This window comes from Syngnathoides biaculeatus, chromosome 6 (assembly GCF_019802595.1).
Source record: "Syngnathoides biaculeatus isolate LvHL_M chromosome 6, ASM1980259v1, whole genome shotgun sequence".
NCBI classification, from domain to species: domain Eukaryota; kingdom Metazoa; phylum Chordata; class Actinopteri; order Syngnathiformes; family Syngnathidae; genus Syngnathoides; species Syngnathoides biaculeatus.
In genome coordinates, this window is record NC_084645.1 from 20,739,522 (window position 1) to 20,762,778 (window position 23,257).

Genomic DNA, 23,257 nt, shown 5'->3' on the forward strand with positions numbered 1-23,257 from the left:
TTTGTATTTTGTTGAGTAGCAATTTTGATCTAAATTAATGTGCAATACATTTTAATCAAGTCATTATGTATTTTGTAGGGTTTTTTTTTTTTCGTTTCAATTTAATGGTCAAACTGTGGCAAAGCGTATTTCAGTTTACGTTTCCACTCGCCCAACTTCCTAATAAGTACTCACGGTCCTCGTTGTATTTTGTAGGTCGTGTACTTACTTAGCGTTTGATGTCGGCACACATTTGATTCCGTACACGACTTGGTGTTAAGGAGCTAGGCTAGGCTAAGCTAGGCTAGGCCGCGCAGCTTCAACGCGAACGAATACGGCTCCAATTCGGGTACTAAGATTACACAGATGATGATTTTATTCCGCTGAAGCCGTCACAAGGGGGCGTCCCACGTCGAGTGTTCATCACATTCGGTCCAAATTCAGCAGGATGTATTTATTATTTATTGTACGGTCGTGCAGGTCGGAGCCCCCTCGATTTGTTGTTATCAATACGGGAACCGCAAGCCATCTCCTGCCTGATGTTTCTGTGGCTTACAATTTTATCAGCCATTGGTTTTCGAAGAATAAAACCTCAATTTTCGAGGTTCCAAAAATGAATGAATACATTCAGAACCGTGGTCGATGAGCACGGACGGACAAATTCTGACTGGGTTGCAAACTGTCCTATCAGATTGCTCTCACGATGTCATGAGATACTGCCTACCCGAATGTTGCGCGTTCGGCACGTTAACTGACCGCGTATTTTTGTTGGAGTTTTCGTCACGAGCATTTGCCAGTTCAACGGGTTTGCACCGGGTCACCTGCTTCTGAATTAAAACCCACCGGACATTATGCCTTTGCCTCGGAGTCCTGCATTTGGAGGGGGGCATTTTGGGCCTTGCTATGTTAGGCAGCGACGTACTAACCGTCATTCTGAAATCTTTGCCGTTGCGAGCGAAAATCGCGCCGATGAAGTCTGTTGTTGCGTATCAAGCACAACGGCCGCGTCGGCGCCTCCACGACTGACTGCTCCCGAGTCCTAATTGCCCCGGGCCTGCGCTGGAGGTGTTGCCTCTTACACTCCGTGCTTTTTCTGCTCCATTTATCGCAGCAGCACAAATGCGTGCTGGCTGTTTGCGCCGCCCCCCCCCCGGGTGGCATGCATACATTTCGCAGTGAGCAGCAGCGCGTCCAAAGTCGACTGAGTCAGCTGATTTGCGTGCGTGAGCGCGTTGTAAAGGAAGATCACCTTTCCTCGTGGTTGTCCCGCTCCATGTTTTTGTTTGTTGATGTTGTTCTGACATTTATGTGCACTCACGGGCCCGTTTGTTGTTTCTGGATAGTGAGGGAGTGTTAAGTGCCGTTGTGCGAGCGAGGCTAGTAAAGCCATTTCGCATCCCCGGGAGGAAGTCCTGAACGGCGCGCCGACGCCGCTCCGGTTGCTATTACAGACAACTTTAAGAGGCCGTAAAACGTTTGGCTACTTTCCCTCCCGTTCGCCACTCGGCGTGTGCGTGCCTGTGTAGAATCCGCGGATGTCCGCCAGCTATTGTGGCTGCTATTAGCGTCAGCTGCCAGAGCAGCAAATAACAAAGCGGCGAGCGCGTGTACAAGCTAACTAGGATAGACGCGAGCAATATTGCTGAGCTCGCCGTTTGTGTCAGCGGACGCTCGCCGGCACGGCCTCAGATTTTCGCTAGCGGAAGCTGAGGTGATGGCAGGCGAGTCGACGTCAACTAAACGATGACGTCGCTTACGGTTTTTGGCTTATCAACGCCCGATCCGTGCAACCAATTTCCTTCATTTTCCGAGTGCATTGAGATACGAGTGACGACGCACACAATCGTAGGTCCTACGAGCACTGCATGGCGGTAGTGAACTCGGCTCAACTCGCTCTTTTTGGCCGCCCCCACTTGATAATTACACATATTCAAAACAACAACACAACTTTGCCTTTTGGTATCTTATGTAAAACGGCCTCTCGAATGGCATCGAGTTGTTGGAGTGTCACAGATTCTGCACGCGGTCCGTTGAAATCATTCAAATGTGGCAAAAAGTGTTTCAGTAGCAATTTCTAAAGTGCCAATTCGAAAAGCGGAACCATTTCCGAGGCTTCCGAGGGCAGCATCTGGTCAAGCAGGTTCAAGCTTCCACGGTCGCTATTGTCGTTGCTTTTTTTCCTTGTTACTGTCACGAGCGGGGCCGGATCACTGCCAGGAGGGGCGTGGCCTGGGCGGTGCCACCTCTGGCACTCGTCACAGCTGTTTGCGCATTCGGCACATTAATTGACCGCGTATTTACGTTGCCGTTTTCGTCACAGGCATTTGCCAGTTCATCGAGTGTGCACCGGGCTACGGGTGCGGACACTGCTTCTGAAATAAAACCCACCGGACATTATGCCTTTGCCTTGGAGTCCTGCATTTTGGTCCTCCCCGCACCGACGGCAGTTATGGAAAGGAGAGTAAAAATGGCCACCGAAATTGACCCGAATCTTAGCCAATAGCAGGCATAGCGACACCTCTGACTTCTAGAAGAACCTCAGCGACAACAGCACAGTCGGCACATGCGTGAGTGGAAGGAAACCTTTTCCGTTTGCATTTGGCGGGCGTGTTAATTGTCACTCAACGGCAAAAAAGAAAAAAAAATGCTCCCGGTTCCATACTTGTGTTTTTATCTTTCCGTTTGTTATTTAGCGGACTACTTCCTGGTTTGTGGTGGATGACGGAAGATGGACTGTCACATTTATGACTGGAGGGAGTTTTCTAGTTGTTCTCGTATTCATTTGCCTGACAAGATTTTCAGTCAGGGGTATCGAACTCATTTTTGCCGCAGGCGGGCCGCGTTGTAGTTGCGGTTTCCCTCGGATGGCCATTATGATTGTGGAACAATCAAAATTACACATGCAATTTATGAACTAGTTTTGGAATCAGAAATCAAGGTAAATGTTTTTTTTTATTATTATTATTATTGTTCATGTTTGGTAACACAAAAATGCTTGCAATATCTCCGCGTTGTCTTTTACGACATGGCAATTTGAAATTTTAACAAAAATCCCGGAAGTTGTCACACATGATTTTCCTTCGCGGGCCACATAAAACCATACGGCGGGCCGGATCTGGCCCCGGGGCCTTGAGTTTGACGGCCGTGTTTTAAGCTGTTGATTTTGATTCCCGGTTATCGGAATATAAAGTTCGCATTTGCACGGATTCCCTCCAAATTCGAAGTTCGACTGGGATGACCCGCGTCGTTTTTCGAGCGCCGGCGCTAACGAACCAGGCGGCAAATGGCCAGCGCGGCAAAAGCGCTCGGCCCGACGCTTTCGGTACTAAACAAGCAGAGTGGGTTGAAAGTGTCGAGACACACACTGGCTTCTTTTAATGAGCTGACGCACGCAGTTGCTTATGCACCCCGTCGTCCTCACAGAGGGAGGGAGGGAGGACAGCAGGCCTGAACATGTCCTACTGTATGACATCACGCTGAGCTCTGCTATTGTTCACTTAGGAAGCGGACTGTACATGCGTGGAGGAAAACTGGTTACGATTACGGCTCAGAGGGAAGGGATTTTATTTGCTGGTGCGTGTGCGTGCGGATTTATTTTTAGGCCGCATCTATCATTCATAGGGCCGTCCGTCCGTCATCCCTGCCCGCGTACATCCATCCGTTCATCTCGCCGTCCAGGCGCGGACGAGCCGCCGCTCGCAACAGTCGTCGTCAACACACTGTAGCCGCCGAACGCGGGACGAACACACTCGAACCCGGAACTCCAGAAGCGGGTGTGCTTTTATCCGCTAGCCCGCCGCGCTCCCTTCATTCAACGTCCGTTTTCCTGCGTTCCTCTTTAAAACCAAAACATTCAGGTAGAGACTTTGACTTTTTCTTTTGTTGTTTTTCTGCCCCCACCCCCCAAACTTCCTGCTGGCTGTCGCAGCAAAGGTTAGAGGTGAGCGGTGAGAGGTCACTGTCAGAAGGCAACACGCAACCCCCAATTGCCACCACCACCGCCGACGACGAGCATCCTCTAACCCCCAACCCCCGCCCCCACCCCTCGCATCCCTGTCCCGAAAGACAAGAGTGATGGATGGACGGCATCTTAACACGCACACACACACACACAAAAGCCCGAAGGGGAAAAAAAAAAAAAAAGATGACGAGAGCACACTTTAAGAGAGAAAACTGGAAGGCCTAACGAGACGACAAGGAGGGAGAAGAAGGGGGGAGGAGGAGGGTGATAGATGGTGTGGGAGGGAAAGGAGGAGGGGGTGCGAGTGGATGGAGAGGAGAAGGAAGAGTGGAGAGAAAGGAGGTCACGTGACCACCCGACAGCTGCAAGGCTGAGAGAGAGAGAGAGAGAGAGAGAGAGAAAGAGGAGCACATAGACGACAAACAGCCGGAAGAGTGAGCAGGAGGGTGAGTATTCGCGTGTTTCAATTATGCACACATGCGCATGTTACTACCAAACGTGCGTGCGTACGTTCGTGCGCCGTCGGACCGTCAAGTGAATCCGGCCACCGAGATTGTGGCGAGCAAAAAAAAAAAAAAAAGAAAAGAAAAAGCAGGCGGCGCGTCGTCGTCGGCTTTTGCGAAATGAGCTCCCGGCGTGCCGAGATGGATGAGAGTGAAGGAGGGGGGGGGGTGGAGGGAGAGAGAGGAAGAGGAAGAGAAAGAGGAAGAGAAAGAGAGCGGCGAGTGATGAGATGCGATCGCCTGAGCCTCGCCGGGATCTTTCGTTCCCGGCCTGCTCGTCGCTCTCGCGGTCGAACGCTCTCGCCTGTCACTCGCGAGGAGAAACCAAAGTGCAAATACTTTTGTTGCGCCGCTCGAGTACATTTGGCAGGTGTCCGCAGTGAGCATCCGTCCGTGTGCTTAAGTGCGGAGTGCGAGTACTTTTGCACGCACAATTCCGGACGCCCGCGTGCGGATTTGCACGTGTGTGACTGCAATTTCTTATTGTGCATTCATTTCAGTATGCACACGACGTACTTCAAAAGTACGCATGTCAACATACCAACGACACAAAAACAAAGTCCTGATATGATCCCTTCATTTTAAGAAGGCAAACTTTCAAAATATGTCGCTCACAACTACAAATTGCATTACCTTTTGTGCAAAAAGCCACAATTTTACGGTTTTCATTTTTGACATTTTGTCTTAAATTCATATTTCAAGGCAAAGTCATTTTTTATTGCGGGCCACGTCGTTGGTCCGGTTTCCCTCAGAGGGCCGTTACGACTGAAAATATAACAATCTTTATCCGCCTCATCGTATTTACACATGAAATTTATGAACTAGTTTTGAAGTCAGAAATCGAGGGTAATGGCGTTTTGGGCTATTATTGATGCTTTCCGTATCTCAATGTTATGTATGATATGACAGTTTGAAATTTGTGTACAGATTTGAACAAGAATCACGGAAGTTGACACACACCATTTACCTTCGCGGGCCACATAAAATCATGTGGCGGACCGGATCTGGCCCCCGAGCCTTGAGTTTGACACCTGTGTTTTAAGGCTTGAAAAATGTTTGATGGATTTTAACGTGAATGTATTCATACAAAAAAAGGTGCTTCCAAAATATGTTCATAAATACAAAAAAAGGCACATTTGCAAAATATGAGCAATTCCAGAACATTACCTTTCATTAAAATCCTCATGCAATTTTATTTTTTTTAGGTTTTCAAAACGATAAATAGATTTAATTTTAAGATCAAATTGTGAAAATGAAGGTCTGCTAGCTTATTGCTAACATGCACTGCGAAATTAGCAAAGTTGTCCCAGTAGCGACTTGAACACACACGGAAAGCAACACATTCCCCCCGCAGAGCATAGAAAAATATTAAATATATTTACCTGAGCTTAGTTGGGGACCTTCTCTGCCTCTTCTTCTGAATGTTCTGCAACCAAATCCTTAAAAGCACACGAAACAAATCCTAAATAAATACTTGTCCAATGTTTTTCCCGAACGTGGCAGCGCCGCCTCCTGGCCTGGCATGCATATTGCAGCCGTTTGTGACTCTTGGAAAGAAAATGGGGCTCATTTGGGCTCGCTTAACGTGAGGAACACAACAAGGCACGGCGTCCGAGTGTTGACCACCGTTTGGTCCTCGCGTGTGCGTGTTTGTGTGGCGGTAATGAGGTCGCGGCGGTAGCGGGGGGGCGCTAGTTGTAGTGTAGGCGCTGCTGGCTAATTCCAGCTGTAATTAACATTAGTGGGTCAGCGAGAGGGCGATGGGAGGGGCCCTGGGGGGTCGGCACAAAGACTGCGCTTGCCACAAATCAATAGATTGGAGATGCAAGATCAGCCTAATTGGCCCCGGGGAAATTTGTGTTTGGACGTCGCATGAAAAGATGCGCGCAATTACGTTGCATTAACGGACATAAAAGCTTCGGCCGCTCGCCTCCTCGCGTTCGCCGGCTTTTATGCGGGAGCCGCACAAATAGACTTCTTCTTGCTATTCAGGGATCTCGTTGTCCGTCGGAGACCTCAACGCGGCGCGGAGGGAAGACGCCGCCTCGATACGGGCGAGCGAAAACCACAAGATGCCGCCTCACTTTATAAATCCAGATTTTTTTCTCCCCCCCCCCCCCCCCCCTTTGAAGTTGCTTCAAATGCCATTAATCCCTTAGGCCCCCAAACAATCACAATACAAATAACATAATCCACACAAAGTGTTCGTTCCAGAGCCGGAGAATCCGCCGGTAGCGGGACCGTGTGAAGATTTGTTTTGCCGGTTTTCCGTTTGCCGCATCCTTTGCAGACCCTTCAGCGTCGTGAAAAACACTTTTGAGCGCCTGCCTTTAGTTTCGCGCTCGGACTCTTTTCCATATAAGCTGTTTATTCAGAACTCCGAGGTCAAGTTTACTGTCAAACTGACCCACGCAACAATTCATCCATCCGTTATCCAAGCCGCTTATCCTCACAAGGGTCACGGGAGTGCCTGAGCCCGTACCCGGCCAGGACCGCATCGTGAATCGGTCGCCGGTCCCTCGCAGGGCAGATGTCAACACCACCACTGAGCGGGAATTTATCCCACGCTGCTCGCACCAAAGTCAGGCCTGCGTACCACTACACCAATTAACAATTATATGACAGGTACAAATATTCACTTCCTGCTGGAGTTGGAATGAAGAAAAGCGCAGAGCGTCATCACCGATTGGCCCAAAGCACCGTACGCGTGTCCAAAGTGCAACGAAACCTTGATTTCGACTTGTATTCACTGGAAATGGTTTTTTTTTTTTTTTGTCTGTTCATATCTGCAAATAATGACAAAAAAAGACAAAACTGGAGTTAATTTTTATACACACCAGTGCGAGCTATTCAACCATTTTCTTAGCCCCTTATCCTCACAAGGGTCGCGGGGAGTGCCGGAGCCTATCCCGGCTGTCAATGGCCAGGAGACGGGGTACACCCTGGACTGGTCGCCAGCCAATCGCAGGGCACATGGAGACAAACAGCCGCGCTCACAATCACACCTAGGGGCAATTTAGAGTGTCCAGTTAATTTTGCACGTTTTTGGGGATGTGGGAGGAAAGCGGAGTGCCCACCCGGAGGAAATGGAAACTCCACATAGGCGGGGCCGGGATCGGACCCGGGACCTCAAAACTGTGAGCCCAGCGCTTTACCGTGCCGCCACAAACCAGTGCCATTTTTCTTTATTTCCAACACGTACCAAACATTTTTTGAAGTGACGGCTGGGATGTATTCATGACTGACTTCGCAAACCCGCGTCGAAGTGCCAGCGTATTTTAAGCGTACAGAATGTACACTTCTTAGTTTATTCCTGACAAAATTGTCGCTTCCTCCTTCTGGCCAGGCATGAGCCATGACTCCAACAAGTGGGCGTCATTAGGAATGGTCTCCACGGCGACTCGGACCACAGCCACCGTCAGTCCCCTCGGCCCTCTGACCAATGGGAGCGCGCTCGCCCAGTCTGCCAACTCCGGATTCGCTGCCGCCCTGCGCAAACTGGCCAAACAGGCGGAGGATCCCCGAGGTGAGCGGCGCCGCCAGGGACGAATTGCCGCTAGCGCCGACTTCGCTCGACACCTTCGGATTTTACTGCCGCGATTCGTTTGAACATATTTGCGGACCTGAGGGGAATTCCACTTGCTCATTTGCATCTTAAACTGGATTAAAAAAATATATATACATATACGCTGTTAATCCATTTCAGGGCCACCAAAAACACCTCCAAAACTTCTAACTTGATCTTTAATAAGAAAAAAAGTACTTCAACGTATCATTGCGATATAAAATCATCGGGTAACAATGGAGCCAACGTAACCGACGGAAACTGATGCTAGCCGGCGCCGTGCAAGCGGTGGGATGTTTGAAGCTGATTCTTCAGTAAAAATAGCAAAAACAAAAAAGAAATTCAAGCGCAAGCGAGCGATGGCTTGTAAGTGGAGTCATTTTGGAGCGCTTGAGAGTTAAGGAACTGCTGCATTACGAATTGTTTCCAGCGGTTCGCCATGAAAAAGGTTTGTTCTTTTAAATCCGCTGTCCCTTGCAGTCCCTTCGTTCGCGCTGTAAATGGTGACGGTGGCCGTCGTTCCTAAAGATTACGTCATGGTAGCCGTCGTTCCCGAAGGCGACATCACGGTGGCCGCCGTTCCTAAAGGTGACGTCACGGTTAACGTCATCCCTAAAGGTGACGTCACGGTGGCCGTCGTTCCTAAAGGTTATGTCGCGGTGGCCAACGTTCCTAAAGGTGACGTCACAGCGATCGTTGTTCTTAAAGGTGATGTCACTGTGGCCAACATTCCTAAAGGTGACGTCACGGTGGCCGTCGTTCCTAAAGGTGACGTCACGGTGGCCAACGTTCCTAAAGGTGACGGCATGTTGGCCGTCATTCCTAAAGGTTACGTCACGGTGGCCGTCGTTCTCAAAATTAACGTCACGGTAGCCGTCGTTCCCAAAGATGATGTTGCGGTGGCCGTCGTTCCCAAATGTGACGGAACAGTGGCAGTGGTTCCCAAATGTGACGTTAAGGTGGCCGTCGTTCCCAAAGGTGACGGAACGGCGGCCATTGTTCCCGAAAGTGACGGAACAGTGATCGTCGTTCCTAACTGTAGACGTCACGGCGGCCGTCGTTCCCGAAGGTGACGTCACGGCGGCCGTCGTTCCCGAAGGTGACGTCGCTGTGGTCGTCGTTCCTCGCGAGCGCCCGTCTGCCGACCGATCCCGCCGGCTCCCTCGCTGGCTTTTCCGTCCGTCTCCTCCTACTGGCAATCTAATTCGGGCCGATTATAGCGAGCCGTCTTCCTCCGGCTTCCCGTCGCTCTTTTCTCGGCTCGGCCTTTGTGGCGCTTTTGTGTTGTGGTGTGCGTGCGCGATGTTCAGCCGGTGTCGCTGCACCTGCGTCCAGCACAATGCAAGTTTGGGCGTCTTTTCGTGCTGACAAATATTAAAAAACCCCACAAAATCCTACCTTTTTTTTTTTAAATCAATAAAAAATCACAATCCTGACATATTTTAAAAAATATTCTTCAATGATAAAACTGGAAATTTCCCACCGCTCAGGTTCGGCCGTCAGCGCCGAGCCGTCGCCCGTGTCTTCGCCCGCCGCCGGCCGCGGCTCGCCGGTCGGCGCCCCCAAACAGGCGCCGCTAGGCCCCCAGTCCCGGGGCCACGCCGTCGTCCCCGGCGCCCCGCCCGTGGTCACCATTGCGCCCACCAAGACCAGCAACGGCCTGTGGAGGGCCGACGGACGACAGGTGAGAGAAATTTGCAAATTCAACAAATCTGTGACAATGAAATGAAATGGAAAAAAAACCTCCGTGTCTATTGAACAGCATCGCTAAAATGGCTACTAGTGAGTATTTTGGTGCTACTAGTCAAAGCCCATAAATATTCTCAATATACTAGCTGCACCTTCTCGTGTTACTAGTGCAGCGCAGTATTGTTTTAGTAATGTTGAATTGTGCTCTCATCGGTCAAAAGTGGCACTAGTAGCGCAAACAACTTTACTAAGAAGGCAGTCGTTCTGCTAGTCACATCACCTTAGTACTCTGAATTTTCGATTGAGGGAAAAGTGTACTAGTACGTGGTGTTTAAGATGGAGCCTAAGCTCCATATACTATTACAGTCTTCGGTATAATGACTTTTACTAGTAATTTTTACAACACCAGTTTTACTTTTGGTGTACTATTTAATTGCAATGCCCTTTTTTAGCATCTCTTCCTTTTCCTTGATATCCAGCTGAAGGTCCGTGTACTAGTAGGCCCTTTTCCTCACAAAAAAAAAACCAACAATTCAGCACACTAGTACAACAACGGTGTCCTCCGAGTCACATTTTTATACACACTGTGAAATTTCTGCACATTTGTAGGACAACTGCATGTTACTAGAAGACATTTTGGTGTTACTAATATCCTCCAGGGAGCTACTAGTGTGTGACAGAAGCCCATTAGATGCGCTTAGTGGTGTTAATTGTGCAGCAATGTTGTGTAATATTAAGGTTCAATTGCATTTTAATTGTCCACAAATGGCACTAGTGGTGGGAAAAAAAACATTAAGTTAAAGAAAGTCAATGTACTAGTGCAGGGAACTGTCTTACTAGTGAAGACAAAAATCCAACTAGTAATCTAATTATCAAGGATATTGTCTAGTCTTTCAATAAACGATTGAGCGTTTGGTTAATATCTTCGATATCCGTCTTCAGCACTAGTACACTGCATCTCTCTGTCAAGTGCACAGTTTAGCTCGGGTAGTAACATGTAGTTTGCCAAAGTTGTCCTACTAGTGTGCACAAATGTCACAAGGTCGGGAAAAAATGTCGCTTGTCGGAGAGTTCTACTTGTGAGCTTAGTTTTACTACGAGTGAGGAGCGTACTAGTACCTTCAGGTGGACGTCGAGTTTATTGGCTTTGTGCACGTGCGTGTATGTTTGACCTTTGACCACAGTCAAGACGGGAAGGGGGGACTTGTGTGCGTCTGAAGGCGTTCGCTGGCGGACGGGTCAGGCATCGGGGGGGGGCCCCCGAGACAATGCAAAGGGGTGACATTACCCCCCCCCCCCCCAGAATCAGAGCTGCACAAAGACCACTCTTGTGTGGGGGTGGGGGTGGGGGGGGGGTGCATTCAGACGCAAAGACACGACGGGAGGGAGGCGGCACTGGAGCTCAACGGCGTGTGAAGAAGAGAAAAGTCTCAGGGGGGGGGGACGAGCCGCCCTGGGAAGGTCGTCGCCCGTCGGGCGAGACGGGCACTCCGTCCAGCGCGAATGGAAACGGTGCCCCCGTTGTCTTTCTCCGTGTGCCCGGCGATCGCCTGGCAACCGGTTTGGGGTGATGACAGCTGGGATTGGCTCAAAATATCCCGCGACCCTCGTGAGGATAAGCGGATGGATGGGTGGATGAATTGAACACAGAGAAAATGCATGGCATAAAAAAAGTCCATGAAATCATAATTCATTCACATAAATTGAAATTCCTTTACCGGACATGATAGGCAGGGCGGCACGGTGGGTCAGGCGGTAAAGCTTTAGCCTCGCAGTTCTGAGGTCCCGGGTTCGATCCCGACCCCACCTGTGTGGAGTTTGCATGTCCTCCCCGTGTCTGCGTGGCTTTTCTCCGGGTTTCCGGCCACATCCCAAAAACATGCAACATTCATTGGACACTCAAAAAATTGCCCGTAGGTGGGATTGTGAGTGCGGCTGTTATTCTCTGTGTGCCCTGCAATTGGCTGGCGACCCCGCCCGCCTCCTCCCCGCGACCCTCGTGAGGATAAGCGGCGAAGAGCAATGCTGGTGCCTATCCCAGCTGTCACCGGGCAGGAGGCGGGCGGGATACACCCTGAACTGGTTCAGTACCGGCAGTGGCAAAAAATAAAAATAATAATAATAATATCATCTTGTAACTAATGCTTCCGGTGTCTGTACTTGTTTTTCCGAGCACTTTTTCAGGTGTACTTGAGTACCTTTGAAGGTCTTTGCTTTTTAAAGATTGCATTTGAAGTCTAGAATTTCGAATGCGGACCTCTACGTTTCCCCCGTGTGCGGATCTAAACTTGTGGCGTCACCTGCCCCCCACCCCCAATTCCCCCCCCCCCCCCCCCCCCCCGCTCAGGTAGAGCCGAGCGTCCCACGGCTCGCCGGCGTCAGGGAGCGGGCGTCCGCCGACGACGCCCGACCGCCGCAGGACAAGAGGACCCCGCCCGTGGCCCCGCCTCACCCGCTGGCTCACCCCTTCGGACTCACCCCCAACTCTGTCATGCAGGACCCCCGAATGCAGAGCCTCAGGCAAGACTAGTCATAATAATAGTAATAAATATTAATAAATCAAAAGATGAGCTATTCGGGGATGGTTGGCCTCACACTTCTGAGGACCCGGGTTCAAATCCCGGCCCTCCCTGCGTGGAGTTTGCATGCTCTCCCCGTGCCTGCGTGGCTTTTCTCCGGGTGGGCACTCTGGTTTCCTCCCACATCCCCAAAATATGCAACATTAATTGGAGACCCTAAATTGCCCGTAGGTGTGATTGTGAGTGCGGCTGTTTGTCTCCATGTGCCCTGCGATTGGCTGGCGACTAGTTCAGGGTGTAACCCCGCCCCCTGCCCGTTGACAGCTGGGATAGGCTCCCGCGTTCCCCGCGACCCACGTGAGGATGAGCAGCGAAGAAAATGAATGAACTGCATTTAACTAGAAATTCAATAATTAATAGTCTACACACCGATGGTGAAAATGCCAGTTTTTGTATATTAAAAAAGGACAGCGGCATAACTCATTTGTAAACCTTTTCTGTTATCAAAGTGACCCATAACTCATAGAACTCAAGTGAAGATGGGAAAAAATCCCTCAATAATTTGGTTGTATAAGTGTGCACACCCTCTTATGCCATTTCCCTCTCATGTCGGTCACATTAACACGCACCTGACACCATTTAACCATGTGTACTTAACTCCAAATAAAGTTAAGCTGTTCTAGTTGGCTGCAATTTGAAATGATTGATATAATGATATTAATGTTATTTTTTTTATTATTGTTTTGTCATGGGTCTATGTAATTATACAGTAATTACACTTCATTTCAGTGTGTTTTGTCGTATTTAATGGATATTCTCGTTTTTCATAATTGATTGATTTGGTTCCCTGCCATACAATAATATCCATTCAAAATTAGCCAAAAATGCAGCACATGAGTAATCAAACGTGAAAAATGGCGATTATGGCACATAAAATGAAAACAAAGTGCAGTCAATAAACTTTCCTGCGTGGTGTTTGTCGTTTGGCGTGCAGTTTACCCGGGCAGACGCACCCCACGGTTCCGTCGGGCACCATCCCGGAGGAGTACCTGAGAGCGCTGCGTCCCTTCGCCGCCGCCGACGATCCGCGCCTGACCTCCGTGCCTCTCGGCCTGGATGCCGCCGCCGCCCACGCGGCCGCCGCCGCCGCCGCCGCTTACTACCACTCGGCCTACCTGCACCACCCTCTGTCCTTGCCCAGGTCCAAATATTTACCGCCGGAATTTTTTGTGTCGCTCACTTGATGGGGGTGCGGATCAAACGGTGTAGATTTTGCGATAAAGTCCAATTTTAATCAGAGGATGTTAGGCAGAAAAACGGATTTTATTGCGTGCCTTTGAGTGAGGCGCTGGTAAAGCGTTGGCCTCACAGTTCCGGGGGTTCCGGGTTCATGTGTGGATTTTCTCCGGGTGGGCCAACATTAACTGGACACTCTAAATTTCCCCCGGGTGTGATTGGGAGCGCGATTGGTCGTTTGTCTCCATGTGCCCTGCGATTGGCTGGCAACCATTTCAGGGTGTACCCCGACTGCTGGCACTCCCCGCCACCCTCATGAGGATAAGCGGCAAAAAACATGGATGGATGGATGGGTCCATGCATTTTAGGGTGTGATTCATTTTCAATTATATCACAAAGGAAAAGAAAAGAAAGAAAATGAGAAAGCGACGAATCAAGTTACATGCGGCAGCAACTTGTGATACGTTTAAGACCCTGGCCAGGTTCGAGTGACATGGAAACAAAAAAAAAAAAAATCTAACATCCACATAAGTACACATACGAGAAGCGGTGCATTCAAGAGAAACGCCAGGAAATGGAGAGATGGAAGATATGAATAAATCTGAATAAATGAACCACAAGCACAGCCCAGCACTGACGTTTACGACCTTTTCCGATTTTGACGCGTCCAGGATGGAGGAGTCCTTGTGTCTGTCGGCGCTGCGGTCGCAGTTCTACTCCGTGCCTGCCGGGGGCGCCTTCCCCCCGCTGCACCCCTCCGGCCTTCACTTGCACCTGCCCGGCGGCCGCTACCCCGGGGAGCTAAACCACGGCTTGCTAGCCGAGAGGTAACGCAAGCACACGTGCAAAAGTTTAGTCATCCTCATGGTTTCCATTATTATTATCATGAGATCAATATATTTTTGAAATGAATAAATAAGCAATATCCAGGAATTTTGATCATATCAGTTCTCAGAATGTTCTCCATGCTGGCTTTCCCTGAACAACAGCAGCACAATACTCAGGGGAAGTCTTTAAACACAACACTGTTTAGCATCTGCTTCCGCGACGGCTCCCGCATATCATTTTTTTGTTTTGTTTTGGTTATGGTGTATCGTTCTGTGTGCGCGCGTGCGCTCTTTTCCTGCGGTTTCCCATTAAGCGTTCATCTGTTCTCTCTCAGTCATGCTGTGCACGGATATTCTTTCCTCTCCCGTTAAGGGTGCGTGCCTTCATTTTTGAGTGCGCCAATGTTTGTGCGAGCGTCACCAGTGTGTGGTTAATATCTGCCTCACGCTGGGTGTTGCATCTCTCACCCCCCCCCCCTCCTCTCCCATGTGTTTATACGTGTGTGTGTGTGTGTGTGTTTGGGGAGAAGGGGGGGGGCACTTGCACGCCTACATACTTGTCAACCTCCCCCACAGGCTGCAGATGGAGAACGAGCTCCGCCAGAAAGAGAGGGAGGAGGAGAGGGAGCGAGAGATGGACAGACTGAAGGAGAGGCAGCGGGACAGACAGCAGCAGATGGCGCGGGCGGCGGCGGCGGCGGCGGCGGAGGGCCACGGGTACCTGGCCGAAGGGCCGCCCCGGAGGGCGCCCCCGCCGGAGGACGGGGCCGGGCCGGCCGCCGGCAGACCGGGTACCAGCCCGCACGCCCGTTTTGGCGCTCGGTCGCGTGGATTTGGGCTCGGATTTGTACCCCTCGGCGGAGCTTGGGAAGCGTCGCTTAAAAATGAGAAATGAAGTGAAAAATGCGGAGATGTATTTTATTTTCTTTCAGTCGGAGCAGTTGACAACAGATTCAACATCGGACATTCAAGTTTGCCGCAATCCAGTCACTTCTGGTGTTCATTTTAATCTTCTTAATGATATGCCCATCAAATCCATCCGGTATTTTTTAGAAAACGCGTCTGCAGTGGCGTTCCGTCACCTGGAGGCGTCACTCTCCGCTCATTCATTGTCTCTCTCCCCCCCCCCCCCCATGCTGACCAAATGGCCTTCCTTTGAGTGAGCGCGAGACACCGAGGCTGCGGTTCCGTCCGGGTGGGGTGACTTAATTTTGTCCAGCAAGGCCACCCACGGCTGTCCAGTCAACCCTGTGACGTTCTATACTTGGCGTCGGAGTGCCGAAGCAAATCTCTGTCGCCTCAGTTAGCGGTGGCGTGCGAGATCCCGATGCGGATGGTGGGGGGGGGGTTCTGCCGAGGAAATTTGCTGGGGTGCAAGGTGTCATCCTCCCGCCTGCCGCGTATTCGTTACTTCCTCGAGTTGATCCGGGTCCAGGCGACGTTTCGGAGAGGGATGACGTGGGTCGGCAGGGCACGCACGATATTGGAGTTGACTTGGCGAGTGCCACGTCAACGGATTGATGGGGGGCAAGGTGGGGGGTCAAGTCAAAGTCACGGGCTGCAGGGATGCCGGGCGCTTGGTTGTCGGAGTCCTGCGAAGTGCCGCATTGGTGGTGTGTGATACGGTCATTAGGTTGTAGAGGAGGGGCGGGGGGGGGTCAAAATGGTCCCCTGTTTGGCTAAAGAGTCAGTCAGGTCATTAAATATTTTTCTGGTCCCAGGATACGAGAGTGACCCCCGACTTTCTTCCGGTAAACGTGGACGTCGTTTGACGGTCGCAAGAGACGAGTGGGTGAACGTGGGGAAGTTGACCGGGGTGGGAGGTGTCATCCTCCTGCAGCCAATTCGTCACGACAAATAAAACGCTAAAACAAGGCAAGAGTCTTACGTGCCGTTGAAACCCAACGAATAAAAGTTTAACTGTCGTAATTTCATTTAATATCGTAAAAAATATATTTTAATGACGGCACAGTGGCTCAGCTGGAAAGCCTCACAGTTCTGAGGTCCCGGATTCAATCCCAGACCTGCCTGTGTGGGTTTTTCTCCAGACACTGCGGTTTCCTCCCACATCCCAAAAGCATGAAACATTAATTGGAAACTCTAAATTGCCCCAAGGTGTGATTGGTCGTTTGTTTCCATGTGCCCTGCGATTGGCTAGCAACCAGTTCAGGGTGTACCCGCCCTCCAGCACGATCACAGCTGCGATTGGCTCCAGCACTCCTGCGACCCTCTTGAGGATAAGCGGCTCACATGATGGATGGGTTTCCATTTTTATTTTTGTAGCAATAGCAATGAATCCATTGAGCACATTTGAGCCCCCTCCTATTGTTTCACATTTATTGTCAGCAAAAAAAAAAAAAACCTCGCTTTTGTAGAAGTTAAGAACAATATTGATATTTTTTAATAGCCTCTGAAAACACATGGACGGTATAATATCATTTTAAACGGCGCTTCAAAGGACTTTGAGATGCGTCCAAAAGCCGCATGCCAGAGGTTGAGCGGCGGTGTTTTTGTTTACAGCGTCAACTAGCGCAACTAGAGTAACGGTTCATTTCCTAACACAATAAGTTCCACATTCCACCTCTGTGCTGTACCCCGAAAAATTTGAATACAAATACTTTACTATACGTCAGCGATGGACAAAATTGATCGACGAGCCACTTTCGGGTCCCGACCCATCAATTGAGAATGTAAACAGTGTGATCCACAATAATAAGCCCATTGTCGGAACTTTTTTCATTGTATTTTCGATTGCGTGTTGTCGACGGTCCCGCGTCCGCTGTTGTTGACTTGCCCCCCGAACGTGTGTCCAGATCAAGCCAAGGAGTCCGAGAACCCGTCTTTCCCGGCGCACAAATCTCTTCCCTCCAACGTGCACTCCTCCAGGGGCTCCGTCCCGCACCCCGTGCCCAGCCTGGTGCCTTCTCACCTGGGCAAGCACCACGCCGCGCCGGCCTCGGTCGCCGTGACTCAGGAGGCCTGGACGAAAGACGGCACGAGGTGAGAACGATCCCGGGGAGAAAGAAAGTTCAAATTATGATCCCAAAACACTTCTGCAGCGGTCCCCTCGGAGTGACCCGGCTCAGACGTTTTCAAGTTCTGATATGTGATGTATCTCTGGTGGATTCACATCCACATCCTCAATCGTAAGAAGGTGTGCAGACTTCAGTTGAGTTTTACAGGTTATTGGTCACATTCTTGGTTGGAAAAAGTAGTAGTAGAACTGCTTCTTCATAGTTTCCAAGGGTGTGTAGACTTTTTATACCCACTGTAAGTCAAGTTACCAGTCTTTTAGGAGTTTAGTTTTGAAGCGTAGACGCGTGCTGTTGACTGTGTTTCGGCTAGCAGGCCCCCACTTGTCTGAGTGGCTTGGTCTTGTGCGTTTGCAAACAGAACGGGCCCCCCGCAGCAAGGCAGCAAAGAAGCCCCCCCTTCCCTGGGCGCCCCCCCTCCTCTCATCTCCCCCAAACCCCCGCAGACCACCCTATGGAACCCCGCCTCTTTCGTGGAGCGCCCGAAGCCCTCGCCGCCGAGTCGCCCCCCTCCCTGCCTGACCAGGGCCGAGCGACCCCGCCTGGGCTGGGGGGAGAAGACGGAGGAGGGCCCCGGGAGGAGGCCGGGGGCCCCCGAGAGCGGCTGCCCCTCCGCCAAGGCCGAGCGGGAACGCCTGGCCCGCCGGAGGCACCGCGTCGACGACCCGCACCTGAGGCTGTGGGCGCCCCTGTCGGACCCCGACGCCCCCCGGGAGCCGCGGAGGGACGGCGCGCTGGTGTACGACGAGGCGCTCCAGCGACACCGGCGACTCCTCAGCAAGCTGGACCTGGAGGAGAAGGCGAGGAGGGAGGCCCGCGAAGGAGGTGAGCGGAACGGAGCCAAACGCCGGTAAAACGTTCGAAACAGGCAGCAGCCGAGCGTCTCGTCGTCGTCACCCTCGGCAGGTTACTACTACGACGTGAACGAGTCGTACGACGAGAGCGACGAGGAGGAGGTGAAAGCCCATCTGAGGAGGGTGACGGAGCAACCGCCCCTCAAGCTCGACACCTCCTCCGAGGTACTCTCACCGAACAACTCAACTTTCAAACGTTCCTCTCGAGCCATTCCCGCTCTCGCGCCTTCCCAAAACGAAGCGAGGACTACGGGGCGCGTTCGCCGCGCTTCTTTCATTTCAAAAGGCAAAAGTCAACACGCCTCTTCTCTCCTTCTTTGAAGAAAGTGCACTTCCTGCGCACGTGCGGCCTGGTCACCTTGGCCCGCCGCGACGAGCTGCTGCGGCGCAAGAGGAGGAAGAGGAGGCGGATGATGAGGGAGCGCAGCGCCTCGCCGCCGGCCCCGCGCGGGAAGAGGAAGTCCCCCCCTTCGCCGGGCGCCGCGCTGACGACGCCGTACAGCGCCGAGCAGATGGACGCCGCCCCCGAGCTGCAGGAGAAGAAAGACTTCCTGCGGGCCTTGAAGCTCTCCCACGTCAGCGCTCAGCAACGCAGAGGTTGACGCCGCCTTCGTTCATCGGTTCATTTCGATTGAGGGTTCATAAAGAAATGCAGTCGAAGTGAGGATGAATCATTATTATAAAAGAAGTAATTGGCACCGCCCCTTAAAGGAAGATGGCGACAAAGTGCGTAAAATGGAGAAGACCAAATAGCATCAACACCATCCGTCGAGCATGTACACAATGGCCAGCTTCTTTTAAAACATCCATCCATCCATTTGGTTTGCCGCTTATCCTCACGAGGGTGGCAGGGAGTGCCGGAGCCTATCCCGGCTGTCAACAGGCAGTGGCCGGGGTACACCCCGAACTGGTCGCCAGCCAATCGCAGGGCACACGGAGACAAACAGCCGCACTCACAATCACACCTACGGGCAATTTAGGGTGTCCAATTAATGTTGCATATTTTTGGGATGTGGCAGGAAAGCGGAGTGCCCACCCGGAGAGAACATGCAAATTCCACACAGGCGGGGCCGGGGTCGAACCCGGGTCCTCAGAACTGTGAGGCCGACGCTTTACAGCTGCACTGTGCCACCTTCTTTTAAAACATTTTTGTTACATTTTCATGACTTCGGTGCCATAACACACACATTTCCCTCCAAAGAAAAAAAAACCCTCTCTCCATATATAGTCCAAAATGGTCCATCCATCCATTTTTTTCAGCCGCTTATCCTCACGAGGGTCGCGGGAGTGCCGCAGTCAATCCCAGTTGTCATCGGGCAGGAGGCCTGAACTGGTCGCCAGCCAATCGCAGATGGAGAATGACAACAGTCGCACTCACAATCATATCATAATATTCGTACAAAAGTGTTTTGCTTGTGGAACTTGGCTTGCTCTGACCAACCAATCAGAAAATGGAAAAAAAAATGCTGATGTCAACGAGCCAATTTGAAACGTGATTGGTTGAAGAAAAATTCCCATATATATTTTGTTTATGTGGGCCACCGCCACTGATTCCAATCTTGACATAGCAACACAATACAGGCTGCGATCTTATTGGACCAAAAAAAAAAGTAATAACCACAAGTGGGTTTTGTTGCGCTTTAGACAAAGAGAAGACCGAAGAGCTGCTGAAGTCCATCGAGAAGAAGATTGTGACGTTGGACACGCTCCGATACCACTCAGCACCTCCGAGCAGCAGCAGCAGCAGCAGCCCCCTCGCCGCCCCCCCCCCAGCTGGTGAGAACGACGGGCACGCGTGCACTTTATTAGGTACACCACGCCCACACTCAGAGAGGGGTCCGACGTGTCTTCGCAGGGGAGTCCCGTCAACCGAACGGACGTCATTATCCCGACTCGCCCCCGCGTTCGCACAAAGCCAGGCGGCCCCCCCACGACGACGCCCTCGGGCAGCCGCCGCCGCCGCCGCCGCTCTTGGCGCCGCACCGAGACAAAGCGGCACCGGCGCCGCAGCCTCAGCCGCTGCGCAACGGCCACCTGAAAAAGGAGGCCGGGGCGAACGGTCGCGTGCGGCCCTGGGAGAGCCTCACGCCCGAGGCCTTCGCGCAGCACTTCCATCACGCCGTGCTGCAGTCCACGCAACACAAAGGTGACGGCAGGGAATTGGAAATCTTTTCTGCCATCTAGTGGCGGAGGGGCCAAACGTGCTGAATCTGGACACGATGCAGATTTCCAATTGATGTGTTTACATTTGAAAGGGAAACGTTTTGCGTATGGCGGGTGGGAAACCGCTGCGTCAAGCCGTTGAATATAGATCTGATCCAGATTGCAGCAAAATAATAATAATAATGGACATTTCAATTGTGAATGAATTGTAAATGCTGGGTCAGAGGAAGTTGATTCTGGATCTGATCCAAAATGAGACTCCATTTAACGCGTTTAGACACTTCGTGGGTGCGTCTCTGTAAAATTGTATTCATTTAGACTTTCACTATGTTATGTATTGTCGGAAATGCGAAAACAAATTTAATCTCGATCTGACAAAGGTTGAAACACGTTTTTTTTTTTAAATAAAATAACCATAACATTGTCTGTTAACGTGGATTCAGTTTTTAAAAAATTGATTGCAATGTTGGGTTTGCAGCTTGAAGATCTGATGTCGACAAAAGGTTTGCTCTGGATCCGATCCACATTGCATACTTGACGTGAATTTAAAATCCATCCATGTTGAACATAAATGTTAAATTTAATTTCTACAGGGAAATTTGGATCAGATACGGATTCAATTTTTCTTGCCATTTTAGCTCCCAACAGTCCACGCAGATCATGAATGTCTTTCAATTGCAATATGATTTCATGGACATTCATGGACATTCTGGCTGCCTCACAGTTGTGAGGACCGGAGTTCAAATCCCGGTTTGCATGTTCTCCGGGTTTCCTCCCACGTCCCCAAAACATGCATTAATTTGTTAGACCTTCTAAATTGCCCGTAGGTGTGATTGTGAGTGTGACCGTTGTCTGTCTCCGTGTGCCCTGCGATTGGCCGGTGACCAGTTCAGGGCGTAGTCCCCCTTTTGCCGGAAGTTGGCCGGAATAGGCTCCAGCACTCCCGCCACCTTTGTGAGGATAAGTGGCTCGGATAAAGGATGGGCGGGTGTATAATCTGATTGAATTGAAAATATTTTTGGGGGTGTATGCAGGTTCCAATGATGTTTAATCCAGAGTGGATTGTTCGCTGTGTGTGAACCGTTGGAGATAAAACGCTCTAAAACTGATCTGGATTTAATCCAAATTGAAACTCCTTCGAACACTTTCAGACATTTTTGACTCTCCGCTAAATCTGATCACATTTGAAAAGGTGTCCGTCCCCCTCCACGTCGGGGCCGAGCCCAACGGAATCTGGATCTGCTCGGGATTGCGACTCCACTTTTTTATCCCGCTCGCCGTTCAAGGCTCGGCACTGACCCGGAATCTTTCCAATGAGCGGCGTTCTCCCCTTGTCGCCCGCAGCGTCAAAGTCGGCGAGGGCTGACGGCTCGCCGCTTCAAACGCCGCACCCCGGCCACGCCGCCCCGATCCCGGACGGCCTTCGCCCCCGGTCCCCTCCGGCCGGCCGGGCGGACGGGGGCCCGGACGAGGGTGGCGGCCCGTCCGGGGAGGAGGATGAGGATGAAGAGGAGGAGGAGGAGGAGGAGGAGGAGGAGGAGGAGGGCGAGCCGCCGAGGAAGTGGAAGGGCATTGAAGCCATTTTTGAGGCCTATCAGGAGTACGTGGACGGTGAGTTCAGTGTCACCTTTCTGAATTTGATCCAGATTGCATGCGTACCAACAATTCACATTTGAACATAAATCTGTCAGCAACGTTTATTTACATCTAAAATAATGTCTGCATGGGAACAAATGACAAATTTAATCCCACCGTAATTACATTTTTCACAACAATTACAATTTCATATTTTTCACGACATGTTTTTTCTTTTAAAAATGTTTTTTCTGGCGGCACTGTGGCTCAGCTGGTAAAGCATTGGCCTCACAGTTCTGAGGACCCGGGTTCGATCCCGGACTTAACCGTGTGGAGTTTGCATGTTCTCCGCGTGCCTGCGTGCGTTTTCTCCCGGTGGGCACTCCGCTTTCCTCCCACATCCCAAAAACATCCAACATTAATTGGACACTCGAAATTGCCCCTCGGTGTGATTGGGAGTGTCTCGATGTGCCCTGCAATTGGCTGGCGACCAGTTCAGGGTGTACGCCACCTGCCTCCTGCCCGTTGACAGCTGGGATAGGCTCCAGCACTCCCCGTGACCCTCGTGAGGATAAGCGGTGAAGAAAATGGATGGATGGATAAATATACTACCTGTACACATGGGGACAAATGACAATTCCATTTTTCAAACAATAAAAATGTCATATTTTTTTAACACTTTTGAAAGAAATTTTGTAGAATGTGATTTTGTTGCTTTATGATATTCATTAGAATGGTTTATGTGTTGAAAGGTTCAGGAGATCGCGTGTCAAAAATGTGTTAATCCAGATCTGAATCAGATTCGTATTTTCATTCTAAATTGCCCCAAGGTGTGATTGTGAGTGCATCTGTTTGTCTCAATGTGCCCTGCGATTGACTGGCGACCAGTTCAGGGTGTACCCCGCCTACTGCCCGTTGACTGCTGGGATAGGCTCCAGCACTCCCCGCGACCCTCGTGAGGATAAGCGGTGAAGAAAATGGATGGATGGATGGATTGTTGCTTTTTTTACATTTGTCCGACAGACATTGAGGTGAAATTGATTTTGGATCTAATCCACATTTTTCTTGCTCATCTGGCAGCAATTTAGATTTGATTTTAACGATAACCGACCAAGTTTGATCCGGACGCGATCCCGACCGCACATCTGTCAACCACTGAAATCCGAGGGAAAAATTCAATTTTATATTTTGTAGACACGTGAGGCGATTGTTGGATTTTGGTGACTTGATTTCTTCCAGAACGCAGCGTGGAGCGGCAGGTTCTGCACAGCCAGTGCAAACGGCTGGAGGCCCAAAACTACAACCTCAGCAGGACGGCGGAGCAGCTCTCCGTCGCCATGGCGGTAAGCACCGC

The 23,257-nt window shown here is 50.9% G+C and overlaps 1 protein-coding gene across 12 annotated transcripts in view; it reads left to right on the plus strand.

Annotated features, from left to right (window-relative positions):
• LOC133501819 (genetic suppressor element 1-like) overlaps positions 1–23,257 on the plus strand; it is a 61,449-nt gene that overhangs the window by 35,520 nt on the left and 2,672 nt on the right. For 11 of the 12 annotated variants that reach the window (XM_061821841.1, XM_061821840.1, XM_061821849.1 and 8 more), the window contains 14 exons: positions 7,790–7,969; positions 9,499–9,692; positions 12,045–12,217; positions 13,211–13,417; positions 14,124–14,279; positions 14,856–15,070; positions 17,093–17,279; positions 17,673–18,136; positions 18,218–18,330; positions 18,489–18,762; positions 19,810–19,941; positions 20,021–20,311; positions 21,673–21,939; positions 23,143–23,246. In XM_061821841.1, the coding sequence (XP_061677825.1) occupies positions 7,790–7,969; positions 9,499–9,692; positions 12,045–12,217; positions 13,211–13,417; positions 14,124–14,279; positions 14,856–15,070; positions 17,093–17,279; positions 17,673–18,136; positions 18,218–18,330; positions 18,489–18,762; positions 19,810–19,941; positions 20,021–20,311; positions 21,673–21,939; positions 23,143–23,246 (2,957 nt within the window). Of the gene's footprint in view, positions 1–7,789; positions 7,970–9,498; positions 9,693–12,044; positions 12,218–13,210; positions 13,418–14,123; positions 14,280–14,855; positions 15,071–17,092; positions 17,280–17,672; positions 18,137–18,217; positions 18,331–18,488; positions 18,763–19,809; positions 19,942–20,020; positions 20,312–21,672; positions 21,940–23,142; positions 23,247–23,257 lie in introns of those variants that run through there. The other variant, XM_061821852.1, reaches the window with a different exon arrangement.